General features: G+C 34.6%; 1 protein-coding gene across 1 annotated transcript; it reads left to right on the forward strand.

Annotated features, from left to right (window-relative positions):
• The first annotated feature begins 27 nt into the window (after positions 1-27).
• Positions 28-9,459, forward strand: LOC117673058 (vomeronasal type-2 receptor 26-like). The gene is made up of 4 exons (XM_034430192.3): positions 28-261; positions 7,334-7,561; positions 8,064-8,190; positions 8,266-9,459. The coding sequence occupies exons 1-4, from the start codon at positions 28-30 to the stop codon at positions 9,162-9,164; spliced, it is 1,488 nt and encodes a 495-aa protein (XP_034286083.3). The 3' UTR covers positions 9,165-9,459.
• Positions 9,460-11,464: the final 2,005 nt, after the last annotated feature.

The raw sequence follows: 11,464 nt of genomic DNA on the forward strand, positions 1-11,464 counted from the left end.
GTGGAGGAAATGGATGACAGACTCACAATGGCTGACAAAAACCAGGAAAAAATTATTTCTCTTGAAATGGACAAAGCAGAGTACTATTTAAGATTTCAAAATATAGAAGAAGAGAAAGGAGAGAACTTGGCAGAAGTGATGGTGGAGATACTGGCAGAAGTGCTGGAGGAACCCAAGGAAAAGATATTAAATGGGATTGATGAGATATACCGAGTGCATACTCAATATGCAATGACAAATAAACTGCCAAGAGAGATGCATGTAAGATTTACCAGGAAAACAATAAAAACAGAAATATTACAGGTAGCAAGAAATACTCCAATAAAATATAAAGACAACGAGATTGTGGTGCTGAAACAGATACCCAGGAGAGTGCGAGATATGAGGAGAGAATATCAATTTCTGACAAAACTCTTAATCCAAAAAGAAGTAAATTTCAGATGGTTAATACCAGAAGGAATATTAATTTATTGGCAAGTGCAAAGACATAGACTGGATTTGATAGAGAAAGCAGAATTATTTTATGATCAATATTTGGGGCTCCAAGAAGAACAAAGATTGAGAGAGGAAAAAGAAACTAAAGTCCAAGATGAAGCGATGAAAGAAAAAGAAGATCAAAAAAGAGAGACAACAAAAGAACAAGAAGAAAAGGCAATAAGAGAGGGGGCGAGGTCAAAAGAGGACAAGGATCAAAGAGAAATAAGGATGATAAGATCAACAAAAACTAATAACAAGTAAAATATGGAAGAAGAAACCAAAGCAATATCAATAAATATTAATGGTTTGAATTTGGTGATAAAAAGGAAAAAAACTTTTAATAAATTGGGAAAATTAAAAATGGACATTGTGTGCCTACAAGAAGTTCATATTAGAAAGCAATACAAAAAAATATCAGAGTATCCAAAATTGGGCGATTGAAAGCAAACAAGGTGTAGATACATAAATTAAAAAGAGACTAGAACCTAAACAAATATATGCTGATGAAGAAGGGAGGATTTTAATGGTGGAAGTAACAATGAACTATAAACAAATATTGTTGGTGGGGAAATATGCACCAAATGATAAACAAGAAGAATTCTATGGAAAATTGCACAGGAAAATAATAGAATTTGAATTTGACAATATGTGCATAATGGAACAGTTTAATGCAATAAGGGAAGTAGATTGGAACTATAAGATGACAAAAGTTAATAAGAAACATAGAAAAGTGCTCCCAAAATCCTTTCTCACAATGGTAGATGAAATAGGCATTAAAGATATTTGGAGAGAAAGACATTTGAAAGAAAAGCAGTATACTTTTTATTCAAATAGGCACTAGTCATGGTCTAGAATAGATATGATGTGGATGTCAATTGATTTATTAGCGAATGTACAAGATATAAGCATTGAAAGCAGAGCCCTCAGAGAGTTGGGTGGCATAGAAATACAATAAATAAATAAATAAATAAATAAATAAATAAATAAATAAATAAATAAATAAATAAATAAATAAATAAATAAATAAATAAATAAAATAAACAAGTATTTGGGCAGACCATAATCTGATTATAATTATATGGAAGGGACAAAGAAAGAGATTAAGATGGACATTGAATCAAACAATATTAAATGAAAAAGAGTTTCAACAATCTGTAGAGAAAGAATTAGGATTCTTTTTTAAAGGAAAACAGAAAGGAAGACACCTCATTGCAAACTGTGTGGGAAACACAGTTAAAGCATATATTCAAGGGTTGGCAATGACCTATTTGGGAAAAAGAAATAAAAAGAAAAGATAAACACAGAAAAAATTGGAAGAAGAATACAACTGGAGATGGAATTACAAAAAAATATGCAAAGCAAGACGACTAAAAACCAAATGGATTTGAAAGAACATGAAATGAACTTAATTGAAAAAGAAGACTTGGCTTATCAAATAAATATGTCTAAACAAAACTTTTTTGAAAATGCTAATAAGCCAGGTAGATGGCTGGCATATAAAATGAGAAAGGAGAAGGAGAAAAAACTAATTAATCAACTAATAGATGAAGGTGGATAGATATGTTACCGAAATGGAGGAGGGGAGTGGTACAGAAATATTATAACAGACTTTATGAGGCTGGAGTCAGTGCATCAAGAGCCACACACAAACAGATCCTGGACATGGGCTTCAAATGTTGAATTCCTCTTGTCGAGCTGCTCCTGAACAACAAACAACGTCAGAAATGTCTTACCTGGACTAAAGAAAAAAAGAACCGGTCTGTTGCTCAGTGGTCCAAAGTCCTCTTTTCTAATGAGAGCAACTTTTGCATCTCATTTGGAAACCAAGGACCCAGAGTCTGGAGGAAGAATGGAGAGGCACACACTGCAAGATGCTTGAAGTCCAATGTGAAGTTTCCACAGTCTGTGTTGATTTGGGGAGCCATGTCATCTGCTGGTGTTGGTCCACTGTGCTTCATTAAGTTCAGGGTCAACGCAGCCATCTACCAAGAGATTTTGGAGCACTTCATGCTTCCTTCTGCAGACGAGCTTTATGAGGATGCTGACTTCATTTTCCAGCAGGATTTGGCACCTGCCCACACTGCCAAAAGTACCAAAACCTGGTTCAATGACCATGGGATTACTGTGCTTGATTGGCCAGCAAACTTGCCGGACCTGAACCCCATAGAGAATCTATGGGGCATTGCCAAGAGAAAGATGAGAGACATGAGACCGAACAATGCAGAAGAGCTGAAGGCTGTTATTGAAGCATCCTGGTCTTCCATAACACCTCAGCAGTGCCACAGGCTGATAGCATCCATGCCATGCCGCATTGAGGCAGTAATTGATGCAAAAGGGGCCCAAACCAGGTACTGAGTACATATGCATGCTTATACTTTTCAGAGGTCCGATATTGTTCTATATACAATCCTTGTTTTATTGATTTCATGTAATATTCTAATTTTCTGAGATTGTGAATTTGAGGTTTTCATGAGCTGTAAGGCATAATCATCAAAATTATGACAAACCAAGGTTGAACTATCTCGCTTTGCATGTAATGAGTCTATCTCATATATTAGTTTCACCTTTTAAGTTGCATTACTGAAAAAAATGAACTTTTGCGCGATATTCTAATTTTTCGAGTTTCACCTGTATATGGTTTTTACTTGGAAATGACAGTATTGGATGAGATACTCACAGGACCTGAGGAAAAAATGATTAGAAAATTGTATAGTTATTTACTTGAAGTGAAGTTAGAAGAAGAACAAGTCAAAGAAACAATGATAGCATGGGCAAAAAAATGTGGATATACGATTGAGTTAAATAAATGGCAGCAATTATGGGAAAGAAATTATAAATTCACAATGGCCACAGCATATAAAGAGAACTTATATAAAATGTTTTATAGATGGCACACACCACCAGAAAGATTGGCAAAAATGTTTATAGATAAATCAGCTAAATGTTGGAAATGTCATCAGATGCCAGGATCATATTATCATATGTGGTGGACATGTCCAGAAGTGAAAAACTATTGGGCAAAGATTAGAATATGGCTAGAGAAAATGACACAGCAACATATTGATTTAAATCCAGAATTGTTCCTGTTGGGCATTCTTTCAGAGAAGTATAGTAAAGAACACACACATATGATAATACATGTAATAACGGCGGCAAGAATTGTATTTGCACAAAATTGGAAAGAAGAAAAAATTCCTACAAAGGGAGAGCTGATTAAGAAAATATTGGAATGTGCAGAAATGAATAGGTTGACATTGGCAATTAAAGGGAAAGAAGAATCAGAGTATTATAACATATGGGGAAAATTTTATCAATGGATAGAAAATGAGTATAGACAATAAACATGGTAAAGATAAGAACTTTGGGAGGATTAAGTTGTAGTATATTAATATTAAATGAAAAAGGAAACACAAAAGTATGTATTAAGAAATGATGATATATTATGAAGAATGATGGTACATAAATATTATACCCAGATGATACATGGATTGATTAATAATGTACAGGAATGTAAGAAGAGATATAACTATAAAGCAAAAAAGAATCTTGAAATGAAGATGTATGTGACTAGAAATCGAGGCTGCTCAAAAACCATCTCAGATTGAATTGAAAAAGGAAACAAAAAGAGAGGGGAGAGGGTAAAGAGGGGAGGGAGGAGAGTTGGGACGTGAGAAGAGAAGAAAAGAAGAATGGGAAAAGGAGGGAAAGAAAGAAGGGGGAAAGAGGGTAAGAAAGGGAGGAAGAAGAGAGAGGGTAAAGAGGAGAGGAAGTAGAAAAAGGAAGGAGAGGAGGAATGAGGAAAGTAGAAAGAAACAGAAGAGGAGAGAGAAGAGAAGAAAAGGAAAGTTTGTATTAAAATAAAGGAAGGAGATGGTAGAAGAGCAGACCCGAACAACTAATTAGCAAATGGAGGTTAAAGAACAAGATGAATGAATAATGATTAATGATGGACAAAAGACTGTACATTTGAATATGTTGATAAAAAATAAAAATAAAAAAATTTGACGCCGAGTTCAACCCATTTACATTTATTGATATTGCTTTTATTTCTTCTTCCATGTTTTACTGATTACTAACTTTTGATCTTGTCTCTCTTGTCTCTCTTTGTTCTTTTGCATCTTTTGCTCTTGCTCCTTCTCTCATTCTGTTTTCTTCCTGGTTGTGGTTCTTTCTTCCTTCTCTTTTATGCTTGCCTCTTGATATCCGGTCCCTCTTGCTTCTGCTGTTTTTCCATCTTCTAGCAGACCCCAATATTGCTCATAAAATACTGTTGCTTTTTCAATGGACTCTAATTTATGTCTTTGTTCTTGCCATGTCATCAATATTCCTTCTGCGATTAACCACCTAAACCTCACTTCTTTTGTAATTAAAAGCCTTGTTAAGAAATGGTATTCTTTCCTCAAATCTCTAACTTTTCTAGGTATTTGTCTCAGCACCACTATCTCTTTATCTTTATATTTCATTGCAGTGTTTCTCGTTATTTGTAGAAACTCTGTTTTTATCACTTTCTTTGTGAATCTTACATGGACTTCTCTCGGTAATTTATTTCTCAGTGCATTTCTTATGTGCACTCTAAAAACCTCATCCATCTCATTTAATATCTTCTTCTTAGGTTGTTCCAACACTTCTACCAACATCTCTGCAAACACATCCAGCAAATTTTCTCCTTTCTCTTCCTCTATATTTGGAAATCTTACATAATAATCAGATCTATCAATTTCCAAAGAATTAATTGTTCATTCTGATGTCAATTTTTCCTCTAATTCTTCCACTTTCTTTTCTGTCAAGTCCACTTTTTTCTCTACTTTTTGAATTCTTTCTTCATTTTTCCCAATCATCTCTTTCACTTCTTTTAAGTCTTCTTTCAAATTGTCATGAAGCGTCTCTATGAGATTTTTTAAATGCATCATTTCTGACGTTTTTAATGTTTCTATTGTAGAGGGGCTTTCTGCTGAATGCAAATATGCTATAAATTTATTCATCCCTTAGTGTTATATGTCCCAATTTATAATCCACTTGTAATTACTATTTATAATCCAAATATCTAATTCACCCCACTGGATGAACTAGAAAAAAGAAAAAGAAAAAAATATAAACAAAAAAGTTAAAGAAAAATCTAATCTGCCTCCCCCCAAGTGAAAAGTATCAAATAATACTATCCAGAAAAAAAGAGGGGAAAAAAGAGAAAAGAAAGAAAAAATTATATATATATAATTATTTGATTAATAAGAAGATGAAAAAGAATTTTTTTAATCGATTATGTTTCTGCAGGCTCTTCTTGCCTTAATCCAAATTTTAAATGAACCAGCAGTATTTTTCTTCATTCAATCAGAGGGGGGAAAAAAGGGGGAGGGGAGTGACAAAAGGAAATTGGGAAATTGCTTTCACTATACAGACTTTTGTCAGTAGGGTGATATCTGCTTTTTAATATGCTGTGTAGGTTTGCTATAGCTTTCCTCCCAAGGAGCAAGAGTCTCTTAATTTTATGGCTGCAGCCACTATCTGCAGTGATTTTGGAGCCCAACAAAATAATTCTGTAACTGCTTCCATTTCTTCTCCTTCTATTTGCCAGAAAGTGATGGGACTGGATGCCAAGATCTTAGTTTTCTAATGTTGAGTTTCAAGCCAACGTTTCCACTCTCCCATTTTACTTTCATCAAGAGGTTCTTGATGAAGGTAAAAGTGCAAAGAAGAGCAACAATGATGATCAAAGGCCTTGAGACAAAAACAAATGAAGAACAGTTGCAGGGTTTAGCTAGTCTAGACAAAAGAAGAACTAGAGGAAACATGATAGCAGTATTCCAGTATTTGAGAGGCTGCCACAAAGAAGAGGGGGTCAATTTATTTTCCAAAGTACCAGAGGGCAGGACAAGAAACAATGGATGGAAACTAATCAAAGAGAAAAGCAACCTGGAATTCAGGAGAAACTTCCTAGCAGTCAGAACAATTAACTAGTGGAACAGCTTGCCATCAGATGTTGGGGCTTCTTCATCACTGGAAGTTTTTAAGAAGAGATTGGACAGTCATTTGTCTGAAATGGTATGGGGTCTTCTTCTTCAGCAAGGGCTTGGACTAGAAGAACTCTTCTGATTGATTGATTGATTGATTGATTAGTTTCCTGTCTTTAAAGTAGCATCAACAGCTTATTTGAGGTGGTTGATGTTTCTCCTGGCTAGCTTAATTCTGGATTGTGATTCATCCAGCCTGGAATTTCATATAATTAACGCTGCATATAATTTAAATGAAAATATACAGCTTTGTAGTACTCTTTCCCTATTTTAAATTAATCAGTTGTTCCATGTCTCATTCTAAGTAAAAGCTTTAGCATCATCAATGAAGCAGAACTAGATGGTTTTCTGGAAACCTTGCTTTCTCATAATGCAGCAAATGTTGGCAATTTAAGTGCTATATCCTCTGCCTTAAGAAAAAAATCATTTGTACTTCTTGGTTCTCGATTCACACACTGCTGAAGCCTAGCTTGTAGGATTTTGAGTACAACCTTAGTGTGTGAAATGAGCACAACTATATGGTAGTTTTAAGCATCTTAGTATTTGTTATATATTAATTACAAGCCATCTGGCTTAAGTAGCTTTCACAATTAAACTACAGAGCTTGATTTTATTTTATTTTTTTTACTGCTTTTTATTTTGCAATTCTATGTTAATTTTATTTCAGTAATCTGATAAATTATCTCTTCCACTTTGTTAGAATGATTGTTATGTTATTTGATTGATACTGGTATACAGATTAATTTAAAAAGTGTTTATTTTATCTATTTTTAAACAAACATTCGTATGTATATTTTGGACATATGAATTATTTCTCCCTCATTCGGTTTGTTCCTCTCTGATTTCAGGTTCATTCTTTTCTGAGAAGTGTCAGATTCAACAACAGTGTTGGTGAAAAGATCTCCTTTGATAAAAATGGAGAATTCATTGGTGGATTTGATATTATCAACTGGGTCACATTCCCAAATCAGTCTTTTGCGAGGATTAAAGTTGGAATGGTAGATCCCACAGCTCCAGCAGAGAAGTTCTTCAATATTTCTGTAAATTCCATCACATGGCCAGAAGATTTTAATCAGGTTAGCTCTTTGAATCGAAATTTGTCTGCCTTCATTTAAATATAATTATTGATGAAAGTCTCAGAATATCATTTCTGAATAACCCAGGTATGAATCTACTGGTGAAGGAAAAATATTACTACATTTTCTAACAATTGCTATTGAATATTAGGAAATATAATTTTGTGGTTCCCTGTTAATTATGGACAATGGTTTTCATGGTTTTGAAGTAAAAGTTGCAAGCCTAAATCTCATCAGTTTCCTGACATCAAAATTCAGAAGTTGAGAAAACCAACATTGTAACTAACTAGCACAGAAATTGTCTTTGAAGAGTGTTGATGATGGTTATTGAAGGCTATAAATACAATTTTTGTAGATATTTAATTAATTATAATTTCAGAGCAATTACATCTAAAATTATGTCATCCCACTACTTAATTTTTAATGTGTTGTTCCACAGAAACTTTCCAACCACTTCTTTCTCTCTCTGTATTTCAATATATATTTCTTGATTCATTGATAGGCAGTACCTTTATCTTTGTGTAATGATCCTTGTGAGACAGGACACAGCAAGGCCAAGAAAGAAGGAGTGTTGTTTTGTTGCTATGATTGCCGTCTATGTCCAGAGGGAAAAATATCAAAGGAGAAAGGTAGAAAACTTCCAAATTATCCAAATAAGCCAACACTATAATTTCCTATATCAACTCACCTGCATTCTTTTTCAGATGTAGATGACTGCTCTCCATGTCCAGAAGATCAATATCCAAATCCAGGAAAAAATATGTGCATTCCAAAGCGGATCACCTTTTTGTCCTATGAAGAACCTTTAGGGATCAGTCTGACTGTCCTTTCCCTTTGTTTTTCTTCAATGACATCCATGGTCATCACAATCTTCACGAAGCATAAAGATACTCCCATCGTCAAAGCCAACAACCAAAATCTCACTTATATACTTCTAGTTTCCCTTCTCCTCTCTTTCCTTTGTGTTTTTCTATTTATTGGGAGGCCCAATACGATTGTGTGTCTCCTTCGACAACCAGCTTTTGGCCTTATCTTTTCTGTGGCAGTTTCTTGTGTCTTAGCCAAAACCTTTGTTGTGGTTCTAGCATTCATGGCTACCAAACCTGGTTCCAGACTGAGGAAATGGGTTGGGGGAAGGATGGTCAGTTTCATTCTTCTATCCTGTTCCCTTGTTCAAATATGTGTTTGTGCTGCATGGCTGATAACATCCCCACCATATCCAGATTTTGATGTACATTCAGTACCTGAAGAACTTATCCTGGAGTGCAATGAAGACTCGGTCATGTTCTACTGTGTTTTGGGCTTTATGGGTTTTCTTGCTCTGCTTAGCTTCTCTGCAGCTTTTCTAGCCAGGAAGTTACCTGACAGTTTCAATGAAGCCAAATTCATCACCTTCAGCATGTTGGTCTTCTGCAGTGTTTGGCTGTGTTTTATTCCAACCTATCTAAGCACTAGGGGAAAATATACGTTGGCTGTGGAGATCTTTTCCATGATCTCCTCCAGTGCTGGATTATTGGTGTGCATCTTTTTTCCCAAGTGTTTTATCATTGTGATGAGACCTGAACTGAATGATAAACACCAGCTCATGAAGAGAAAGTTTTAAGAAACCTTTATGTTTGCCTGATATTCTTTATAGATACATGTTGGAGAAATTCACCACATTTAAGCTAGAGAACAATGTACAGAGACAGTGATGTTCTATGTTTTCCCATCCTCTGAGATTTGGATAGCTTGGAAGGTTTTGTTTTTGGAAGGCAATTATAACTAAGGTCTATAAAAAGATAAATTACAGCACAAATTAATGTATTGACATAATTACTGGCATTATAGATTTATTGACATATTTTAGTATGTTATGGTGAGCTCTGATTAAATGTATTGATTAAATATGAATTGTAAATTTGTCTTTGTTGGTCATCTTAATTCATACGCAGTAGAATATGTAAAAAGAAATGCAGTTAAATACAAGTGAGATTTTTTTAAAACAGGGAATATCTACATTTTTTTTTTCCTGAAGCAATTGGACAGAGGGAAATCCATGATGCATATCACATGCAATGGTCTCCTACAAAACATGGGGTAAATTTAAAAGCTGGCCATATGTCTTCTTCTCAATAGCAATGATCAAAGAAAATTCAAATAAATACCATCAGAAGTCCAATTCATGCTAGCATCCAATTTGCATAAGAGTCTCCTTTTAAGAGATTCAGTCAAGTATGATGACTGTGAACAACATGTTTCATGGTCATAAGTCTATTTGAGTAGATAGTTTTGCAGCACTTGAATGAGAGGCACACAGTGATAAATAAATAAAATAAATAGAAATAAATAAAATGTGCCAGTTGATGACTCCAATGGGTTTACCTGTTAAGCATCCTGGCAGAAAAGGCATGCTCTGGATCCCATTGGTCAAGGACTTTTGGCTGACAGAGTACAGGAGAAGAATCTTTTCTGCTGTGGCTTCTGTACTTCAGAATACATGCCTGCTGAGCTGATTAATTGATAGATGCTACCTCCTCCTTGTCCATACTTTACTCCCCTCTGCCATCTTTCTTAATTGAATTTTAACTGAATTTTAAATTTTTGCTACTTCAGGATTTTTATCATATTTTAATCATATGATTATAAACTGCTTAGGGTCATCTTGGCAAGATAGATTGGCATAGATATTTAGTAATAAATAAATCTCAGCTTGTTAATCTTATTTTCCAGCCTGATATTTCATTTTGGTGGCACGCAGTTTGGCTTTTTCCTCAATCATGCAAGTTCACTGTGGAAGAATCAGCCATTCTCAATCGACAATAAAGGGTACCACTGCTTCTTAGGCACTAAGCCTAGCACTAGGCACTAGGCTTTTAAAGCCTTTTATGGATAAGTATATCTTAAAAACACATAAGAAAATTCAAAATGTCAGAACAAAGCTTGAAGCAAAGTTTGATTTGCTGGCAAGGGAACTCCAGGAAGAATTCCAATGTCTGAAAGGAGATATGAAACAGGGGAAAGCCAGAGTAGATTGTATGGAGCATAAATTAGAGAAGACAAACTCTTTATGTGAAACTGAATTGGAAGAGATAATAATTCTTGAAGCTCAGATTAAAAATTAAGGATGGTGAAGGCCTTGGCCCAGTTAATTAATAAGGAGGAAAAAGAAATGGATATTGATTTGGACAAGATTTAAAGATTCACCATCACAAGAAAGTTACCAAGGGATGTTGTAGTTCATTTTGTAAGAAGAATAACAAGGGATCAGGTTCTGCATTGCCATTTTAAACACAGGTTGACAAACAAAAATATAGATATTATTGTTCTGAAGGAAATTCCAGTTTGAATTCCTTACCGATATCTTGAAGCAGAGAAAAAATTATTCCATTGGGATAAGTTGGAAGGAGTGATACTCACCTACCATGAGCAAAGATTTAGACTGAATTCTACACAGAAAGATTTTTTTTTTTGATCAAACATGAATTAATTTCAGCTCCAGATGGAGCTGAATGGGGGAAAAAATCAGTGGTTGAGCAAAGTCAAAAACATGGCATTGAAGAAGTCGATGTGGCAGAAAGAAAAAGAAGGAAAGAAGAAGATGTGGCCAAGATAGTTGTACAGGAATCTACTATGTTGCTTAAAGATGGAGATTAAGTTTATCATATTAGTGGAACAATGCCCCATCTAAACATAAACAACATTTCATTATCTGAGGAAACTTAATGTTGATAGAGTCTGTCTCCAAGAAACACATGTCAAGAAACAAGATAAGAAATATTTGACAAATAAACAACTAGGGGATGAATTTATATCAGCTGGTGTAAAAAAGATCAATGGACTTGTCTTATATATGAAACCTCAGTTTAAACCCAAGCTATTTATAGCAGAGAAATAGGGTAGATTTGTAGTAGTGGAAATTGA

This window comes from Pantherophis guttatus, chromosome 4 (genome assembly GCF_059756535.1).
Source record: "Pantherophis guttatus breed Tessera chromosome 4, ASM5975653v1, whole genome shotgun sequence".
Lineage (NCBI taxonomy): Eukaryota > Metazoa > Chordata > Lepidosauria > Squamata > Colubridae > Pantherophis > Pantherophis guttatus.

What these genes read in the sequence shown, in the direction of transcription:
- LOC117673058 (XM_034430192.3), top strand. Translation starts at nt 28, where the DNA reads ATGGCTGACAAAAACCAGGAAAAAATTATTTCTCTTGAAATGGACAAA. An exon ending in AACTGCCAAGAGAGATGCAT is followed by an intron (nt 262 to 7,333) that starts GTAAGATTTACC and finishes CTCTGATTTCAG; the next exon opens with GTTCATTCTTTTCTGAGAAG. An exon ending in GGCCAGAAGATTTTAATCAG is followed by an intron (nt 7,562 to 8,063) that starts GTTAGCTCTTTG and finishes ATTCATTGATAG; the next exon opens with GCAGTACCTTTATCTTTGTG.